The sequence below is a fragment of the Manduca sexta genome, chromosome 5 (genome assembly GCF_014839805.1).
Source record: "Manduca sexta isolate Smith_Timp_Sample1 chromosome 5, JHU_Msex_v1.0, whole genome shotgun sequence".
NCBI lineage: Eukaryota > Metazoa > Arthropoda > Insecta > Lepidoptera > Sphingidae > Manduca > Manduca sexta.
The window spans coordinates 6512320-6535146 of NC_051119.1; the positions used below are offsets into that span (position 1 = coordinate 6512320).

The 22827-nt window shown below is 35.6% G+C and overlaps 1 protein-coding gene across 2 annotated transcripts; it reads right to left on the reverse strand.

The window, feature by feature from the left end:
- Nucleotides 1–520: 520 nt before the first annotated feature.
- Nucleotides 521–21914, reverse strand: LOC115449371 (lysozyme). Of its 2 annotated transcripts, none has more exons than XM_037444910.1 (5): nucleotides 21700–21914; nucleotides 5525–5613; nucleotides 4717–4777; nucleotides 2981–3113; nucleotides 521–717 (listed from the first exon to the last, which is right to left on the reverse strand). In XM_037444910.1, exons 1-5 carry the CDS (start codon nucleotides 21818–21820, stop codon nucleotides 567–569), a joined length of 555 nt encoding a protein of 184 aa, XP_037300807.1. In that variant the 5' UTR covers nucleotides 21821–21914; the 3' UTR covers nucleotides 521–566. The 2 variants fall into 2 exon arrangements, with proteins under 2 accessions (XP_037300807.1, XP_037300805.1); XM_037444908.1 differs by lacking the exon at nucleotides 21700–21914 and adding an exon at nucleotides 11107–11301.
- Nucleotides 21915–22827: the final 913 nt, after the last annotated feature.

The window sequence follows — 22827 nt, forward strand, 5'->3', positions numbered from 1 at the left end:
GGAGCTCACGGCAACAATACCCCCAAAGCATAACTAGGACATGTAATTCAAATACGGGTGCGGAAGCAGTTGCACGCGGCCTTTCTAGTGGAAGGCAACAAGTGCCTCGGATGCGAGCAGATCATTTTAATAAATGCAGCTGTTTTTACACTGCATTAACCGTGAGACACCTGTGTGTGAGATTGAATGAATGAATGAATGAAACACTTCATTGTATACAACACATACAGAAAAAATAATACAATTATTATATAATAAAAATTTGCACCAATAGGCGGTAGGCATCCTATTTGTTATTCTGAAGTATAACCAATATTACTGTAAAGTTTCATTCAAATCCGTTCAGAAGTTTTTTCGTGAATGAGGAACAAACATACATACATCCATACATCTTATCCTCACAAACTTTCGCATTTATAATATTAGTAGGATTATTCGAGTCTGAAAACATTCATAGTTAAACTTTATTCCTTCAAGCGATTTTAACACAGAGCACCTATCAAGGGTAAATATCAACAAGTTTTCCAAAACCAATAACAATTTATTACAAAAAAACAAATAAAAACTTATGACACATTTGGTGAATTTTGTTCTGAAATGTTGTATTTAATTAGGCTCCATCTTCGGTACCTGAGCTGCCTTCCTCGGCCCGACATCAATGAGTCCATAAATAAGGTCCTGTCTGGACTAGACCTGGGCGAGCTGAGGTCTGGACATCTGAAAATAATGTATATAAGTAAATAGGTATGTTGGTGGTAGGATATATATTATATCCACCCGCATAGCGAACACCGTACATAATATTTCCCCGCGGCTTCGCCCGAGTCAAACTCAGTGTGTCTCAAATTTTTTCCCGCGTAAATCCCGACCCACGAGATTTTTTACAACTATGCGACCTCTTCAACTATAATCCAGTCAATTGACATAAAACAATAATGTACTATTAACCTAAACAATCCTCAAGAATTGCACTATTTTTAGCAAAAACCGTACAAAAATCCGTTCAGTATATTTGACAAAATCGATCACATACAGAGGGACAGCTTTTGGGAACTTTGCTTTATAATATGTATAGATATTGGGGTAGGAACTATGAATTAAGTAAGGATAGAAGCCCTTATAATACAAGGAAGATGCCACATTGTAAATAAAACTCGTAAAAGGCAACAAAACTGACCCTTACGTTTTCAAATAGCACTTTACATACAAAATCAGTAATCTGAAAAGGCGATTTTTGGATCACATCTTCTCATACACATAAAGGGTCTATAGAAATGTACCTAAACCCTTTACTAAGCAAACAAAAGGTGTAAAAAGGGTTGGGAGACTTCATCTAAACATTCGTGCGTCTGTCCACCGCCGCCGACTTTGACACGACACCACGACACGTCTGTTCGATCAAGCGTAATTGTGACTAGCATAAAAATACATTCAAGCAATATTTTGTTTTATTACTCCGCTTATCAGGTACAGTGGAGTGATTTTGCCATGCTGATATAAAAATATAATGACTCCCTCATAACCGCACTGTTATCTCGGTCAATTGTCAATCAACGCTAACTTGCAACTTTAATAAACAATTCCAATCACCTTTGAATTGATAGCAAAAATGAACCAGAACATATTCGTTTGCTTACAGACTCGATTAGTCTATTCTTAGAATTGATCCGAAGTTAGCAATAGGGCTCTTCATAATTTAGGTCGATACGACACGTCAGTATTATCTCAATTAGTTTATTCTTGGGATTAATCCGAAGTTTGTAATAGGGCTCTTCAAAATTTAGTATTATCTCAGTTCTTATCAGATCTGATTTCGAAACTAAATCTTTAAGATCGATCGTTGTGGATATGAACGTTGCAAACTCGGTCGGAAATAATCTAGTTTGCTGCCGGCGGCGGTGGACAAACGCTGTTACAAAGAAGTGAATGACAGCACTTCGACTCCCGATAGAGAAATTGAAATGGTCGAGAAAATCCGATTCCACTGCACCAAAGTTATCAGGTTAAGTTGTGGTGATTTTGTTGCCGGAGTAAAATATGTTTTGCTTCTGCAGAAATTGAGTTTGCTCAACATTTTATTTACAAAATGTTACCCTTTACTCAACGGAATGTTAACGATGTTTCGGTTTGGCCATTGCAACTCAATCAGCGAGTAGTAATGGATTTAATTCGCACGTTATACCGTGTATAGCAAATATTATGCTTGAAATTATTATTATGCAGTACGTATTGATAACGGACAAGGGTTCAATAGCCTGTAGTATCAAGAAGATATTATATAAAATCATGACTTTTAGTCTTTGTCAATAGTCTATAATTACTAATAGTAACAAGGTTTGTTGTCTTAAGTTAGAATAATGTTAATTATAACTCTTAAATGTATTATTATTTACTAGGTATAATTCGCGACTTCGCTCGCGTGTAACGTGTCCCCATTATAAATGTCTCTAAATAATTGTTCCGATCCATAATGCCATCTATAGAACGTCAGCGCCATCTATTTTAAAATCAGATTAAAGATTCAAATATTTTCCATTGGAACAAATTACATACATAAAAAGAAGTCTATCTATTAATCTAGGATACGGTCCATCCGTGAGAAAAAATTCATCAAAATCCGTTTAACCGTTTCAGAGTTTACTTCTAACAAACATCCAAACATTTTCACAAATTCCCATTAATATAATACAAATAATATTACTAAGATTTCGCACAATTACATATATGTGTTACACATGAATGCATCTCTCGGTATATACTCCTCTCGGAAGAGTGAAAGACCTCTCCCGGAATAAAATATTTTATCATCATCATAAACCCGTTGCAGTCCACACCTGGACATAGGCCTCTCCCAAGATACAGAGTCCGATCTGCTTTACGCATCCAGTCGCTGCCAACCCTCTTGTATAAGTCAATCCACCATCTAGCCAGAGGGCTTCTCACGCTACGTTGACCACGACATTCATTACTTTATACTTACTTATAAATCTCGTTGGTGATGAGCTTGTCATTTTTGCAACGCGTGACCCACTGCGACCAGTATTTAAAGCCTTCTCGGTGGAAGATTTGAACAGCGCATTCTGTATCGTCTCTGATGTCGTCGTCTAGTAAAGCTGTAAAAAATCGTTAATTTATTTTGAATATAATATTACACCTTATCTTCAGGGGGAAGAGTTTCACATTCAGCCAGATTGTTAAGTCCCATATAATTTTGCTTTAATAGATGGATTCTTCTTGCCTTTTTGGTGTATTGGTATAGCTGTGGACATGGCCGTGAATGAGATTTTTAATTCGTGTATAAGCAATAGGTTTTAAAATACGACTTTTTTTGGTTTGAGTGACGAGACGAGCTTGCCGTTCGACTGATGGTAAGCGATAGGACCGCTCATAAACTGTAAATGCTAAAAATCTCACGCTAGACAACATATAATTATTGTTATTATACCAATTAAACTAGTTTTGAATTTTTTGATACTATACCAAATTGTTGTATAAATACAAGTGATATTTGCACCTTATTTCAGCTTTATAGCATCATTTTGGCAAATTCTCTTCTGTATTGATATCCGAAAAGGCATAAAAAGCACTTGTTTTCGACGGCAATAGAATGATTTACAACAGCCAGATAAGCGAAACCGCTTGAAGATTTTACGAGCTTTGCATCTTATTTTATGACTGCTTTAGTATTAAAATTATGGCCTTCTAGTGTGCCAGGGAAGTAAGACAGTAGAATATCTAAATATATTTATATTAAACTAGCTGACCCGACAGACGTTGTCCCGTCTTAACTATGAATTTGCAACGCGAATTATATCAATCGCTGACAGTTATTTCAATCAATTGACAGTTATATAAAATTAATATTTTCGTTAAGTTTTCTAATTTTCCGCGCAATTTTTTGAACTTTTTCTTTCATAAGAACCTTTTCCTGATAATAACAAACACAACAAAAAAAAATAGTGAAATCAGTCCAGCCAAGACCAGACCAAGGAAATAGTGATTCATTTTTATGTATATAGATATTACAATATTGATAATACGCATTATGTCCAATACACGTTAGGCTGTTAGAAAGAAAGGAGTGAGAAAGGATTTTATTGTTAGAAAAAAAAAACAGGGTTATATATTTATGTTATAAAAATGTATGTATGATATTGTGCCATCAAAGGGAACCTTCAGTGAACTTCAATGAGTTAGTAGTGATTTACACAACTAAATCTCACAATTGGCTCGTTGGTATAGTAGTATTATGACTGCAGTGTGCAGTGTGTTGCAGACCACAACCTCAGCTAGAGTTCGATCCCCGGGTCGGGCAAATTAATATTAGGTTTTCTACCCAGTATCATTCGGAGTGTCTTACTGTTTATGGGCGATCGTATCGCTTACCATCAGGCGAGCGGCAAACTCGTCTCGTCATTCAAAGCAATAAAAAAAGACAATTATATCAGAGTGAAACATGATAACTCTCAACGCTCTTAATAGCGCACCCGAATTTAACGTTTTTTCGGCTGATTGGAACGTGATCCAGTATGAATGTTTGCATTATTGTGAAATTAACTCATGATACCGCATATTTCATGCAGTTATTAGGTCGATTATTGATCTGTTTCATTTTTTACTATAGTTATATATTGTTATTATTAACTTAATTAGTGTAATTGGTTTATCCGTTCTAATTGAAATAAATAAATAAATGATAATGGCGGTGGTACTTACATTCGCAAGCTATATTGCAGTCGCCGCCGCGTCTACCTTCCTTGCACCATCGGCTTGGTATCTGTGAAACGTGATATTAAAGTGGTTTTAACCATCGAAAATGAATTATCAAAACCATATACAATAAAGGTGACTTTGTACATTGCGGAGAGCAGTGTATCCGATCTTGAATGTTTATTTATTTCTCTTTATATACAAAGAGTTTAAAGGCGAACTTAATGCCGAAGGCATTCTCTACCAGTCAACCTTTAGGTGGTGCAGAGACTAAACAGGGTAAGTGTACACAACGAGAGAAGCTAGTGGAGAGAACATTAACAAAGAAGACAGAAGACATAAATTAAATATATAAAATCTACGTAATATAAATATACCCACATACATACATACATACATACACAAATAAATAAATAATATTATATAATAATATATGTTTACGCGAATGTTGGACATTGAAATTAAATAGTTTGTAACACTGAATTTGATTCATGTCCACGAAGTTGCTGCCTTCGAAACGGGAGACATTTAAATAACTACATGCCGAATTGATAACCTCCCCCTTCTTTTGAAGCCGGTTAATAATAATTCGCCGATACAGTTTAAACACTGTATGTATCCTAAAAAATATTACTCAAACCTTAAATCTACTGAATTAATCGGTCTTAAAATTGTTTTAGTTTTTTTGTATGTGCACAGCAAAGTGCCTAAACTGCACCCACCAATAGAATGTCGATTTACATGCACTACATGCTATAGTAAAATTTGTAGATTGCAATACTAAGTGGAGTCAAAAAAGACCTTACTTACCTACCTGATAAAGTCCATAGTATTTCTTCCCACTGGGAGTCACGACGTAAGCACTGGTGTCCCTGTTGCTTACTTTTTCTATCAGACATACCCCTGTAACAATAAATCATTTTGTTATATCTTAAGGATAAAGGTATGTATGTTCTTTGACTGCGAAGGTTGCAGTCTTCGAAACGTCGGAAGAAAATTATAATATAAAAAACCGTGATAAAATCCGTAAAAATAGTTTTATTACAATGTTTAAAGTAGTATGAGTTTTTTATCTTTATTTGAAGGAGTTTCGTTGTAGTTTTACGACAATATTGGTCTAAAGGTCCGCTATTATTGTTGTTAACTCACTTCTTATACAACATGTGGGTTGGCATATGATTCCGCACAAAAACTGTCAACTATATCTGCTACATATGAAAAAGCGGCTATGAACTGTCAATATTTTCATCATCATCATCAGCCCTGTATTATATATTGTCCCACTGTTGGGCACGGGCCTCCTCTACTACTGAGAGGGATTAGGCCTTATTCCACCTCGCTGGTCTAGTGCGGATTGGTAGCTTCACACACCCTCAAAATTCCCTATAGAGAACTACTCAGGCATGAAGGTTTCCTCGCGATGTTTTCCTTCACCGTTGCAACAAACAATGATTCACAAAGAACTACACCCTATGCCCGCAATCATTGAACCATTAGAAACTAGTCCAGTCATATTTGCATTCCTCGTAACGAACAAGATTTCCTCAAGGGATGAAAAAATGTTGACTGGCCTATTCCAAGGTTCTTATAATACGTGACGAGAATCCAGTTAATGCAACACTTCGTGAGATTACATGGAAAGAGATAAAAGGGAATTACTGTTTAGATAATGAAAATGTATCCCGGTTGGCAAGTTATTACGGTATTTGCATACATTACGCGTTTTTGTGCGAGATGGAAATATTGCTGTAATCTGTATCGGGCTAGTGGAGCGATGTTTTTAAACTAAAGGCTGTTTGTATGGGATTGGAATTTATGCCTGACTGCCTCGGTGGCGTAGTTGTACTGCTTGCGCGGTACTGCAGGGTTTGAATCCTGGGTCGGGCAAAGTGATATTTGGGTTTTTCTGTTCTGTATCAACCCGGAGTATGGAATTTGTGCCCGATATGGCGGTAGACTCGCCCCTATCACACCATGGGACGGAACACACTTGGCGAAAAGTGGGTGCCCTAGTTGCGCCTCTGCATACTCTTTCAGGAATAAATGCGTGACGTGTGTGGAATATATGCCTGATATAGGCTCGGTAACGTCGATGCTGATATTGCAGATCTGCTTTAAGGCGTTGCTCGCGCGCGTTCTTTGCTATTCCGGCCACAAACATTTCTAATGCAATATTTTTCAAAATTGATTTATTAATTCCTGAGAATAACGGATTCATCGAAACCCGTTGAGTAGTTTTTGTGTTTATCGCGTTCAGGCAGACAGATGTGGCGGGGTACTTGGTTTTAAGATATTTTTAGAATTTTTTAAAAGGAATAATTCTGTCAATCGTGAACGTTGCGTAATAATTGCAACTGTTTACACAACGCACGAAACGGAAGCTCCCTAAAAGAATTGATTTTATGAGTTTTTGTAACATTTTTCATTAATGCTTCGCTCCTATTCGTCCTGGCGTGATATTATTAGTCCTCGATTAATCGGCTATCCAACACAATTTTTCAATCCGAACCAGCAGTGTCTGAGATTAGCGCGTGCAAACAAACTCTTCGGCTGTATAATAAAGTATTTAGTAAGTTAGATTATATATCTCCAATTTTTCTAAACAATACAGTGACCCTAAAACACAGACTCCCGGCGACCTACGACTTACGATCGATTGCCCTAGGTCCCTACACAGGGACCAATATTCGTCTGATCGGTTAATATTTACCTTATGTCTGGGTGTGAGGGACAAGTCTCTTGATGTCAATGACAGAGGTTTTTAACCAACTTCACAAAATAAGGAGGTTCTGAATTTAACTGTTTTTTTTTTATGTTTGTTACATCAGAACTTTTGACTGGGAGAGTTTTTGATGATTATATTTTTATTTGAAAACTGGTGCTTCCCGTGTGGTCCCATATTTCATTGTTCTTGGACTATATCAGAAAACTCCTAAAATGATGTCAACAATGATGTTCTCTACGTATACTGGTTGTTACTTACACCAAAAAGCAAAAGAAAAACTTTTTAACAAAAAATCGTACATTTGTTAATGTATTTATATAGCAATTTTATTTAGTCATCGACTCCAAAATTGGTAAACATTACATAGGTAATGAAAAATTTTATTTTTTCGTTTTTAAGGCGGTATAATTTTATTGACTGATATCGGCTTGCTTTACCCTGTGGTTTTGCACGCGTGGAATACAGTTTGTGATAAATATTCCATGTCCTTCTTTGGAGTTCGAGCCTAATGCTTTCAATAATTCAACAATACTGGACTAGTAATTTAGTTATGACAGTTGAAATGGATGTATATTGTATACTAAATGCATCCCACATACAAAAAAACTATCTATGCCTAAATACTTGCGTTTTCCTTAGTGTTCAAGGTCATCTCGTCTGTATTTTTTTACAAATCGGATTATGCCGGCTCGGTCGGTGTGATATTGTTTTTTTCTGGTCAGTATCAGCTCAAAGTCTGTTTGTGCTTGATATGGCGATAGGCTCCCTCGTATGACATCAAGGAATGAAGTGAAAAATTGGTGCCATGGTTGCACCTTTGTCTAGCCCTTCGGGTATAATGGCGTGGTGAGTGTGTTTGTGTGCATGCATGCGTGTATGTGTGTGTGTGTGTGTATTTGTGTGTGTATGTGTGTGTGTGTGTTAATGAGTTATTTAACTGTTAAAGTGTAATAAACAGACAAACCATAGGTATTAATAAGAATATTTACATAGATATGCTCTCGAATGTACAATGTTTTTCTACATCGGTTAATGAGTTATTTAACTGTTAAAGTGTAATAAAAGACAAACCATATTAATACGAATATTTACATAGACATTAGCTCGCATACGAGAAAATATCTTGATGCAAGTATCTACAATGTTTTTCTACATCGGCTAAAAGTAACTGCAAAAAGTTCAGTAATTTGTCCACGCTATAACACTGCGTGTAAAATCACAGTTTTCGTGCAATCACGTCTAATTTGTAATGCAAATCGTGTAAGCGGCTTAACGTGGGCTAATTTTGAGGTTAGTGAATTATAATTGTTTTTATAGAACGTAACATTGAATGATTGGTCGTGTTTCATGTTCTTTTAGTTTAATTTCGTGATTACTTTTTTCAATTTGAAGGTTTACACTGTCAGCTTAACTTGATGGGGGATTGAACTTACTTATCTTTTTTTTTATTGCTTTGAATGATGAGGCGAGCTTGTTGTTCGCCTGATGGTAAGCGATACGACTGCCCATAAACAGTAGGGACACCATCCAACACCTTGAATTACAAAGTATTGTTTGGTATTCCACTGCGCTCGCCATCTTGAGACATGAGATGTTAAGTCTTATTATGTCCAGTAGTTATACTGGCTACAATGTCCTCCAAACCGGAACAAAACAGTGACTACACACTGACGCTGACTGACATCGCGATGCTACCTACCCAGACGGACTCTCACATGTGAGAGACCTACCACCAGTATCCGACATACACTACACCCGAAGAAGTAGACAGAGGCACAACTGGTGCACGAGCATTCCACCGTGTGTATTCCGTCCTATGGAAGCAAGTCTATGACCCCATTGGACACAAATTCTAATCTTCGGTTTGATACAGAGTAGAAAAACTCAGTGTCACTCTGCCCGACCTAGTGACCGAACCAGAGACCTCAACATTGCAGTCGCCCCATGATACAATTACGCTACCAAGGCAGTCAGGTAAACATTGTTAAAAAATACATTGTTTTTTATCTTTTAACAAGTTTTTATTATTATTTCATAAAACAGCGTGAGAATGTGAGTTTGCTTGAATAGGCATCAGTCGAAATTGATACCTGCGGCCCACCAAGCTGATCGTCTATGAGCAGCCTTACGAATGAGACTATAATACAAACCAAAGCTTGTATAAATTATGTTGGTTTGTGAATGAGCATTTTGAATAATTTTATACTAAACAAAGTAAATTATCGTTTTAAAAACTAATATGTGTCGCAATTACGTGCAAGTATTTTTGTTTAAACCTTATTACCTGCCAACTACATTTCTCAACCTTAGAATCAAAATGACCTAACTCAATCTTTTTATATTTTCTGATTTTGTTAAAAAAACGACCTTCTAGAACAGGCTCTATAATCCTATGAAGAGACAAAAACAAAGTTTAGAAGAGACATAGAGATTATCACTTATAACGACCTCCCAATACACTGCCTTCTATATTATTTTAAATCTTTTTATTCCTTTCCCACAAATCTTCTTTTTTAGTTAGGTCACCTTAGTTCCAAGGGTGCAATATAACATTAATGTTTACAATTAATATTTTTATTTTTTATAAACTTCATAGTCATAAGCAGTACTCGTATACCATACAAAGTCTTAATGTCAGACAAGGCACATGTTATAATAAACAAAAGCTACACTACAAAAACTAGTGTTGGGTCGACCTTACAATGGCGTTGGGTCAAAACAGGTAGACGAAAATGAAGATATAATATGTTTGTACATTTACTAATTGCTCAAAATATTCCATCAAGCTTAAACTTAAACAAGAATTTCATATTCTTGACTTAAATTTTCTCACGAGATTATTAGCAATTGTTCACGGCTTCATCCACGTGGAAAGATTTTTCTGGGACAGAAATCCCTATTAATATTTTCCTGGGATAAAAATAACCTATAGCACACAGAAGTAATGTACCTTTCTATTGGTGAAAAAATTTTCAAACACGGTTTAGTACTTTCTGAGATTAGCGCGTTCAAACAAACAAACTCTTCAGCTTCATATGTATACGTTACAACTAATACAGCATTGAGAATTGAATCAATTAGATATACAAATTACCTAATAATAAGATCCAACTGCACCCACGAAGACATTACAAACTATAAGAAACACAACTTTCAGATTTGTAACAAATAGCACATAAATATATTGGAATTAAATATTGAACCCACGCCCTATCGTTTCATAACTACGCCACGAAGGCTACGCATTAAATACAATGTATTTTGACCTTAACAATGACGTAATACGTATACAATCCTTACATATAAATCAAAGTCTCCCCCGCGTCTGTTGCGACAAACTCAAAAACTACCGAACGGTCTTATATAGTTTTAACCAATTGACGAAGTTATTTAAGGAGAAGGATTATGTGTATTACACAGTATATGAAATATCATTTTTGTTACAGCAAACACCTCAGTCCCTCCCGTAAGCACGAAGGCTGCAGTCTTCGAAACTTCGGAAGAAAATTAATATATAAAACACCGCGATAAAATATGAATAAATGTTTTATTTCAATGTCTAACGTTCGCGTAAACATAAGATATTATTCACAAATGTACGACTCAAAAATATAGAACTATATGCTCTACTACCCGTGCAAAGTTCGCCAGTATCAAATATAAAAACTTACATTGTCCAAGGAATATGTCATTAGGCGTCCCGATTTTAAGTAACTCCCGCACTAGTTTACATCTCGATTCAAATCTTTTCGAACTCGTAATCACAATTGTAATTAGAATAAAAAACACACGTCCAAACAGCATGGCGAATAAACATGTTTTGATTGCGCGTGCGCACTAGAGTTGTGATTCATTTTGAATGTAATATCAAAGGTCGAATTGGAAGATTGACACTTTATTGTATTCTCGCTCCTTTAGTTTTTGTTTTAAAATAAATTAATATTGTTTGTATTAAAATTAGTGGTTGTTTTGGTACTATCTGTATTTCTTCTCTACCTTTTCCTTTTGTTTCCAAAGTATTTAATTTATATTTTTTCCATTTTCAACAAAAATGTATACTTTTAATATCGAATCCTTTAACGCGAAATCAATAAACAATCTCAATAACTATCTTCAGGTTGATCGCGATAATCGACCGATCGGAATAAAGTTTATTTAACATACAGAATATGATTTATTTTGACATAATCCTCGGGATTAAACGATAACAGCTTTTAACACCATTTATCGATTTACAGCATTTTTTTACTATACGATCTCAATCTTTAATCCGATTCCGAGAATGAACCAATTAATATAACTTATTTGTAAGCATTATTCCGATTGGTTTATTTTTGAGAGAGTTCGATAAAAGCTATAGCGGTCGTTTATTAAACATGGTGGTAAATCGATTAATTTTGTTAACAGACTTTGAATCATAAAATCGATTCCATAATCGATTCGAGTTTAGCTTCTAGCTTGACATCTCTATTGTGCATTATGCATGACGGTCGTCTGTATTATGGACTTGCCCATTTTTGTTGGGTATTTCCAACACTATGCTATTATGTTTTGAACAATAGCAGCTGTTAACAACTATTGTATCTCATAAATTGCACTTAGAGTAACATTAACATATTTTTATTATTAGTCGTATAATACCATTGTAACAAAAAAAAGGCGGCGATAGTCTAGTTGGGAGTGGAACGGACTGCCGAGACGAATGTCCGCAGGTTCAAATCCCAAGGACACACACCTCTGACTTCTCTAAGATTATGTGTGTATTCTTTGTGAATTATCGCTTGCTTTAACGGTGACGGAAAGCATCGTGAGGAAACTTGCATACCTGAGAAATTTTCTATAGGACTTTTGAAGGTATGTGAAGTCTACCAATCCGCACTAGGCCAGCGTGGTGATATAAGGCCTAATCCCCTTCAGAGTAGAGGGCCGCTACATATTTTGCCAGGATGAAAAGCACCCTATGTCCTAAGAGATGCGAGCCCTTGGGTTTGACACTTGGGGATATTCATCTCGGCAGTCTGTCCACACCTAACTAAGCTATCGCCGCTAAAATTTATTAAGCCTAAAATTGCGTTCATAATCCTGCAATGTATTATGAACGCAACTAATTCCAATTCGTCGCATATCGAAATAAACAATTTCAGGCATGCTTGCCAAGCCATTCTCATCCTTACAGTAGCGTGAAAACCTTTCAGAAATTTTAGGCATTTCGAGCATTCAGCCATGTTTATTACGATTTAGTTAGTTAAGTATGCTTTGGATAAAATGTTTTGTAATTATTAAAATAGTATTTTAAATGTTTATGTCGTAGGTCAGTATAATGGGATTCTTCTACGCGGGGGTCTGTCTGAGCCGGTGCCTATATAAGGTCAATTTCTACCAGACATCAGTGTATATCAGAAGGCAAAACATTGTGAGGAAACCCACATACATGGGAAGTTCTCTACAGAAATTTTGATTGTGTGAAGTCTACCAATACGCACTAGGCCAGCAGGGTAGACTACGGCGTAATCCTTGTCAGTAGTAGTAGAAGAGGACATGTCCAGCAGTGGGATAGTATATACAGGGCTGATATTATTGTTATATGATATTATTTTTATTACATACAATTAGGGATTGCAATCCGCTGCACTTACTAGTCTGCCGGATCCCGCACCTTCAAAATGCGGATCCCGCAAAAATTATAGGCTCACGCTCACGCTAAAAGAAGAGTTAGAAAATCAGCTTCGACAAGAAAAAGAAATATTTAAAAAAGCTAGACAACAAGAATAAGGATTATGAGAAAATTTTGAAAATAATTTTAACAAAAAATTAAACCGCCTTCAAAAACCACTCAAAACCAAAAAATAATTTCACATACAAGTATATATTGGATACTAATTTTGGAGTCGGTGCCTAATTAAAATTGCTAGTTAGCTATATTTGTTGCATAGTCCATCTATGAGCTAAATTTCTTTCAAATCAATTAAAAGTAGTAGGTTTGCGTGAACTACAACATACACAGTGAAAGGTGTAATACCAAGCACATGTATGGTGTTTCATCTTTTATTTCCTCTTTTTTTCGAGGCAGGGGGTGTAATACACCCACATTTGACCAGCTATATGTAACAGGGGAAGAATTTGGGTAGCGTACAGTTCACAAATTTAAATATTTCCTTAATAGCTTCCATTTGCTGTGCTGCGGCGATGTGTTTATCTCCGGTGACGATCTGACTTGCTGACTTTGTACGCTGGCAACACATTGTTTTCGTATATTCGTTAATGTATTTATCTAGCTTAACTAGCAATTTTAATTAGGCACCGACTCCAAAATTAGTATCCAATATATACTTGTATGTGAAATTATTTTTTGGTTTTGAGTGGTTTTTGAAGGCGGTTTAATTTTTTGTTAAAATTATTTTTATTTTTGCTTTTTTGTGTTAGTAAAAAATAGACCGTCTCAATGGCATAGTTGTGTTTCGCTCACGATACGAGTATCGCGCTGAGGAGATACACCTCTGAGTACCACTGAAAAGGGGAAAAGTTGTGATGCTATATATATGTATGTAAGAAGTAGATTCAAGTAAACCTAACGCAAAAACACAACTGATATTATTTGGCTCACAGTACAACTATTGCGCTGTGGTGTTACACTTCTGCCTACCCCTGAAAAAGGGAAAAGGTGTGATGCTATATATATGTCTGTATGTAAGAAGTAGAGTCAACTAAACCCAACGCAAAAACACAACTAATGTGTTTCGCTCGCAGTACGACTATCGCGCTGAAATGTTACACCTTTGCCTACCCCTGAAAAGGGGAAAAGGTGTGATGCTATATATATATATGTATGTAAGAAGTAGATTCAAGCAAACCTAACGCAAAAACACAACTGATATATTTGGCTCACAGTATAACTATCGCGCTGTGGTGTAACACCTCTGCCTACCCCTGAAAAGGGTAAAAGGTGTGATGCTACATATATGTATGTATGTAAAAAGTGGAGTCAACTAAACCCAACGCAAGAACACAACTAATGTGTTTCGCACGCAGTACGATTATCGCGATGAAATTATACGCCTCTGCCTACCCCTGACACGGGGAAAAGGTGTGATGCTATATATATTTATGTAAGAAGTAGACTCGAGGAAACCTAACGCAAAAACACAACTGATATATTTGGCTCACAGTAAAACTAGCTCGCTGTGGTGTAACACCTCTGCCTACCCCTGAAAAGGGGAAAAGGTTTGATGCTATATGTATGTATGTATGTAAGAAGTAGAGTCCACTAAACCCAACACAAAAACACAACTAATGTGTTTCGCACGCAGTACGACTATCACGCTCATATGTTACACCTCTGCCTACCCCTGACACGGGGAAAAGATGTTACGCTATATGTATAAGTATGTGAGAAGTACAGTCAACGAAACTCAATGCAAAAACATAACTAAATACGTCACAGGAAAGCTAAATTCGCGATTTCGTTTTCTTGGACGACATAAATATTCTAGTTTTTTTAATTTTAAAACCAAACTACCAAAGCGATCTTGAAAAAAAATTTATGGGACCAATCTGGACAGAAATTCTTTCGAATAAAAAAAGAATTTTCCAAATCGGTTCAGAAATGAGCGAGTTCTGAGGTAACAAACATAGAAAAAAAAAAAAAAAAAAAAAAAATTCACGTCGAATTGATAACCTCCTCCTTTTTTTTGAAGTCGGTTAAAAAAAGAAATGGCTGCATTTGAGTCCGATGGTATCAGAGGACGATTGACGATTCAGCCTACTAGCGTAGAATCTGAGGGAGCATTTTCAGCATCAGGATATATTTGCAGATCACTCAGAAACAGGCTCGGAGATGAGACTATAAATGCCATTTGTTTCTTTAGAGCGTATTTCCAAAAGTTATACCCATAGGTTACTCAGAGAAGTAATAACATGTAGATTGTGATTTGATTATTAGTCATTATACAGGGTCATTTTGACATTGCATTACTAAATGAAACCACATACTCGTCTTCACCTTTGCTGACATTGTGCCAAAAAACGTGCATTAATAATTAATATTTTCACCAAAAATCCTGGTTTTAGTTTTCTGGTTTTTTGATAATTTTGTAGTTTAATGCGAATATGACGTGTTCGTAAGTGTATTTCTTACTGAAAGTATGATGTTGCCATTGCAACCAATTCCTTTAGAGTAGTAGTAGTGGTTTTAGGGCACGTAAAATTAAAATTACTTTTTAATATCTATTTTGTTCGAAACTTACACTTTTTTATTTTATATCTACGGCTCAAATAATTTACTGTAAAGTGTTATTTTTAAGTAGAAAAGTCTGTGGTTTCATTTAGTAACGCGATGTCAAAATGACCCTGTATAAATAAAACTGAATTAAAAATATTATAAAACTGTTGTTAGAATAGAAATAAAGGCAAATTAATTTTAATGGCAAAGTTGATTGAAGACTGATTACTTGAACTTAATTATTTTTATTTTGTTAGGAAAGAAATTATTTTATGTTGCATAATGTAAGACATTTTGAATAAAAGTTGATTTTTAAAGAAAATCTAGATTTTAATTTAATTCGGTTTGAAAACGTAATAACAATAGTGCGGGATCCCGCGGGATCGATCGGTGCGGCATATCGATCCCGCGGGATTGAATGAGCTGCGGGATTGCAATCCCTACATACAATCATACTAGAAATCCTAATAACAGCAGGTCGGCTACACAGTGAACATAGGTACATATCACTAGCTCACTATTACAAGGTCCTATGTTCATTGTAATTATGTTGCAAAAAGGAGATTAAACATTTTCATGTCAACATAGTTTAAAATACACGTGGGTTTTTCCTAAGTAATCAGCGGACTTTATAATTAACTTAATGAGTTCCCAAGATAACGTAATTATGTGATGATAAGCAAAACATCACATAATCTCATGTGTTATAAAACACACTTTGTGTGAGATTTTATACGATTTAGGTTTTTACTATGTTTTTATTTTCAGTAGTTGTTATTTAGTCATAATAATAGCTTTATTTTAATACTAGCTTCCGCCCGCAGCTTCGCCCGCGTGGATTTCGGACTTCAAAAATGGAGCCGGTCGCGAACGTTCGAGAATGTTCGTTTTACGAAGCTACTCGCTAGGTGATTCGCTAGCCTCTAGGTGCCAAGCAAGCCGCCTGCGTGTGCGTTCGCGACCTTATATATATACAAAAATAATCCTTATAGCATGATTCAGTATTCACGCGTGATGGCTTATTATTAGCGTATTTCATGTATAACATTGGTGTTTCTATACCGATTTCTATGATTCTTTTTATGGAATATTTAATAATGTTAACTTTTTTAATTAGGGATGACTGAGAGTGTTATAAACGTAAGAGTAGACAAATATAATGAGAAAGCTTCGAACTGCTAAGCTATCAGGAGTTGCACGTGTTATTGTGAGTCAACCATAAAAGATAGACATATGCTGTCGTGGGATATTTTTTACATAATTTTAAGGAGAACATTTCCGTCATACATGATTTCTGTGTAGCTTTAATCATTAAGGTTGCACACGCGACGGAAGCTTAAAAATGGAGTAACTTCTCCCGTTTTCCCAACATTTCCCTTCACTGCTCTGCTCCTATTAATTGTAGCGTGATGAAAAGTATACTATAACTAGCACAGGAGTATGACAAATAATTGTACCAAGTTTCGTTAAAATCCGTCGAGTAGTTTTTGTTTCTATAACGGTTATACAGACAGACAGACAGACAAAAATTTTACTAATTGCATTTTTGGCATCAGTATCGATCCCTAATCACCCCCCCGATAGTTATTTTGGAAATATATTTCATGTACAGAATTGACCTCTCTACAGATTTATTATAAGTATAGATATAGATTACATAGTTATAAATACGAAGTTTGTGAAGTTTAGTAATAAACTCTGAAACAACTGAACACTTTTAGATGACATTCGACACACACACCATCTTTTAGACCATGTATGTCAATAATTAATTAACAAAAATAGACGTTATTTCAAGCCTAATAAAGATGCTCTAAAAGACCTGCCTATAGCCCCTTAACAGTAAACACAAAGCCTTTTTACCCCGAAACTGTACGCAAACTGTAGTAAAAATAATGAAACGAAAAGTAAAATAATGAAATACTATACGTGAAATGAAAAATACGGATAAATTCAGATAATGTTTTTTATCATTGGGGACTTGTTTTACATGAGTTGACATAAGACATTTATGTTTTTAATTTTTAAATTATATTAGAACAAGAGGATCTACAACACAAACATACGATTTTTTGGCTCGGCATAGTAACCCCTCTTCACCAAATGGTAAGTGCATTAAGGTTCAATAGAACGTCGACTGACGAAAGATGATTACCTCTCGGCAGTCGACACAATTATGCTGCCCGTTGGTACCGCATATACACAGGCTGATCCCGGAACGCGACACACTTACGTGGGCCACTTTGGCGGGTTTTAACACCTTGTGTACGATGATCGCTATGAGGGCGGATATAAAATATATCCTACCACCAGCAAATCGTATTCTGAGAAAGAAGTTAAACACAGACAAAGCCGCGAGTAATACCTAGGTCATTATAAACAAACACGCCGCATTTTGTAATAAAACATGTTAATATCGGGACTTGGAACAATTATCGAATAATTCATTAAGTAATTATCTTGTTTATTATTTCGGTTCGAGATGAAAATTAATTTTCATCGACATGCAATTTGTATTATTTAATTAAAATTGTAATTTTAAAGTTCTGTTGACATTAAATTCATTATTGGAAGCCATAACAAGTTTTTTGAATAAATATCTTTATTGGAAGCCATAATACTTTTTTAATTTAATCAGAAAAATCATTTTGCATTATGATTTCTTATTTACGTGAATGTTAAATATCGAAATGACACTATTGTTCGGATTTTATCGCGGCTTTTTATTTTTTAATTTTCTCCCGACGTTTTGAAGACTGCAGTCTTCTTGATTAGGCATGTCAGATTTTTTTGTTTCCATAATTATTCTATTATTGAGCATCGGCATCCTTTACGAGGACTCAAATACCAATGCTTACTATGTTAAGTTCCATATCGGACCCTATTCCAGATTTCGAATAAAATATATAAACTGCTAGTTGAACCGACAGACGTTGTCCTGTATTAACTATAAATTTGCTGCCCACATTATATCAACCGCTAACAGTTATTTCAAACAACTGACGGTTATGTAAAATTAATATCGTCTTACGTTTCCTTCAATTTTCTAATATTCCGCTCAACTTCCTTGATGTTTTCTTTCATAAGAACCTCCTTCTGACAATAATTAACGCAACAGAAAAAAAATTGCGAAATTTTTCCATCCGTTCACGCGTGATGCGATCACCAAGGGAAATAGAGATTCATTTTTATATATATAGATAGAAGATTATATTATACTCACAATATAGAATTAAAAAACGGCAACAACACAATGATTACATCCGGATACTACGAGGAAAATGAGACAAAGTAACATAAAACACACACGCTTTTATCCCCAAAGGGCAGGCAGAGGTGCAACTAGAGCACGCAGTTTTCGTCTGTGTTACGTCCCGTTATATGATAGGGGACGAATCATCGCCACATCGGGCTCAAATTCTAGCCTCTTTTCGATAGCAGAAAAATCCAAATAGTATTCAACCCGAACTGATAATCGAACCCGGTCCTCAGAGCAATGGTCATCCCACGCATATAATGCAACTACGCAACCAAGTCAATCAGGAAGCACAAAGCAAATAAAAACCTTTATGAAGGAAATCATAACCGAACGAAGTAGGTACTCGGAAATTTTAATAAAGTCATCAATTACGGAATACTTCAATTTTAACTTTAATTATCGGGTAATAACTTCGATCGCGGCGCCCGTGCGCAAGTCTTTTAAATAAAACTACTTCAATCAGGGTGCGTTTTAATAACAGGTTCCGGTAGCAGTGGCGAAAGGTGATATTTTTCTAAAGGGAAACCGATGCAACTTATAGGTATAATATCAGCCCTGTATTATATACTGTCCCACTGTTGGGCACGGGCCTCCTCTACTACTGAGAGGGATTAGGCCTTAGTCCACCACGCTGGTCTAATGCGGGTTGGTACACTACACACACCCTCGAAAATTCCTATAGAAAACATTTCAGGTATGCAGGTTTCCTCACGATGTTTTCCTTCACCGTTAAAGCAAGCAATAATTCACAAAGAATACACACAATTTTTTTTAGAAACGTCAGAGGTGAGAGAGTCATTCTTACTTTTGATATATTTTTACGGCAATTACCTTTGCACCTGATGATAAGTGAAGTAGAGTCCAGGGTAGTAACGCCTTTCTACAATTCCTAACGCTAATAAAAATCAGAAAATGTATGGGAGTGACACACTCACGCACACACACATCCCGTATTTATCTCCAAAGGGATATGCAAAGGTGCGGCCAGGGCACCCATTTTTCGCCCAGTGTTTTTCGTCCCATGATGTGATATGCGAGCGAATGGAAATATCGCCTAAGCGATAGATTTATCGATCGGATATGTCAATCCTATATATATTTTTTTTTGTTTTCTTTTGGCTATGATTTTAGAAAAGCGCCATGGCTATGGCCTCTGTGGGTGTGTCTGATTAAAGTTAATTTGATAAATCCCCAACAGTCAACATAATTATAATACATAGGTTGATCCCGGAACGCGAGACGAAGGTCACTATGGCGGATCTTACACCTTGTGTACGGTGGTCGCTATACGTGCGGATACATATAACCTACCACCAACAAGTCAAATAGCGTGTGAAGACTATATTCACAAAAGAATATGCCTCTTCAAGTATAAAGATTGAAGATATATCTATATATGTATTAAAGTTGTAACTGGCCGATGACTGTACGTTAAAGATATTGAAGAAAAACTAAAATAGTAGGTCTTTATTAGAGCAATAGAAGCTAAAATAAAAGTTTTTAGAGTTGTTATCCGTCTACATATTTGTACACGCATCATGCAAAAACTACTGCATGGAATTGAATGTAGTTTATACCAATGTATTGCTTGAGGTCTAACTTAAAATATAAACTCTATTTCATCCCGGGAAATATAATACGGGACTTTTATCCCAAAAAAAGTCACCTGCGCGATCCCGCAAGCAAAAACTACTGTTTCACATATCTATAATCATAGCTTTGAGATTCAACACATAATGATGAGTGATGAAGCATAATTCTATTTATTCTGCGAAGTCACCGCGTTAGTAACACGGGAAATGCGAATTAAAATGAATAATGGAGTTGGGAAATCAAAGAGGCTTAACCGCCATCTTTATATTGTTTAGTGCGTTTATTTGTTAGTGCTAGTATGTTTTCAATATCAAGTATTTTTTGTCATAAAAGTTACAAGCTAATACCGAGACGAGCAAACTGCTCGCCTGATTGTAAACCACACGAAACATATCTAATGATACTTCATTTAACATCAGATGCCGGTAGATCTTTGTCTTCTCCGTATAAAAAATGCGGTGGAGGGGCTACAGACCAGTCATAAGGTCTGTTGACAACACACGTATAGCTCAGAAGGCACCTAACCTCGCGAGAATAAACTTAGGCACCGCGCAGACGCTGTCTATATGTCGATATACACTACCCTATGAAGCTGTCAGTTGAAAAGAGAAACCACGTCTTTAGAGTGACAGGAAATATTGAGTGTTGTGTAGTTTCCATTCTTTTAACTTCATGCCAACTCTCATTTCTCGTGAAAGTGCATTAAAGCCAAATAATATTGAAATACATCACGAAAATCAATCCACGAATTTCAGAAATATCTGTATATATGAACATACAAACACATGAGTTGAGAACCTCTTTTGTTTAAAAGTTAGTTAAAAGAAAAAGAACATTTCGGAAATTATATAAAAACTGTAATTATATCGCATCTTTAGAATTACGATGACGCAAGTGCAATAACCGTTCAATTTACTTTATAATCCACAATATTTAAAAAGTGACAAACTATCGAACTCGACATCGATTTTCGTGTAATAATCGATATAAAATCCTGACTGAAATTGACAAAATTTCACAATTTCCATAAAAAATGCATAAAATTATACCACCGAAGCGTGATGCTAGCGGATCTCTCATACAATAATATTGACATGTTCGTTGTGCATCTTTTTCTATCTTGTTTTTGATGCCATTCATACTACATCAGTCTTCAGTGCTACTTATAATTATATAAAAATAAAATATACTCACAACTTCCAAGAAATGTTTTATCAATAATTTTGGTCTTTATCAACTCTGTAGCAAGACGACATCTTGTAAATTTCCTTCCGTACACACTCACGAATAAAAAAAATAATAAATACACTCTCATTGTCAATAACAGAGCGAAACTACGAAACGTAATGTACGATAGTAGCGTATCTGAGATCTCAACCCGTCAACGGACGTTTTGTTTACGTAATTGTGTTTATATGGAAGTGTTACCTTTTCTACTTATAATGGTTGTAAATGTTTGGTTGTAAATTTATGGATTAAATTTTCTGGCTAGGTTTTATTCAGGATAAGTCCCAGTCGGGAAAACTGCGAGCAAAACATAGTTTTGTAATAAGGATTTTTCGGAAACCTGTACGTGGCCAAATGGCCTGTCTGATACTAATAAAAATCCTAATATGACAACCCGATCCGGGGATCGAACCCGAGACTTTAGCATAACAATCGTATCGTAATACAACTGCGCCTACCGAAGCAATCCGTTAAAAATATCACCACCGAAATTTCTCAGGAAAAACAAATATTTTAATTTTAAACTCAATATTTATAGATTTGATTAAACTGCTTTTTTCTGGACTTAGTAATGGCTGAACCGATTTTGATAGGACTAATTATCAAGTAGAAAAAAACGCCATAGATTAGGTTATATTTCAAGAGTTTTAGGCGAGCGAACACACGAGCTAAAATTAGTTTATGCTAATAATCATAAATTTATTAGACGGCTTCAAAGAATAATTTTGTGATATAATCAATTGGCAGCCGGTTCTTTTAAACGATACCATGAAAATACTGATTATAAGGTTATCAACTAGATATGTTTATCTATCGTATATTTTATCCTCTTTCAATAGATTACTGACGTAGATATCCGGAAGGAATAAAACCATTTTAAATAGACCTCTAAGTTGTATAACATCATGTAGTATAGCAAGGTCAAGCTGTACATCAAATTCTGTTCAGCCGTTGTCATAAATAATGCTAATTCCTAATTAGCGTTTTTTGTTCTCAAATGTTATAACAGTTAATACCCTCTGCCTTATTCATTGACGAAGAAAATGTAATAATAACTTCAAATAGCGAAAAATAATATAATAATAATATCAGCCC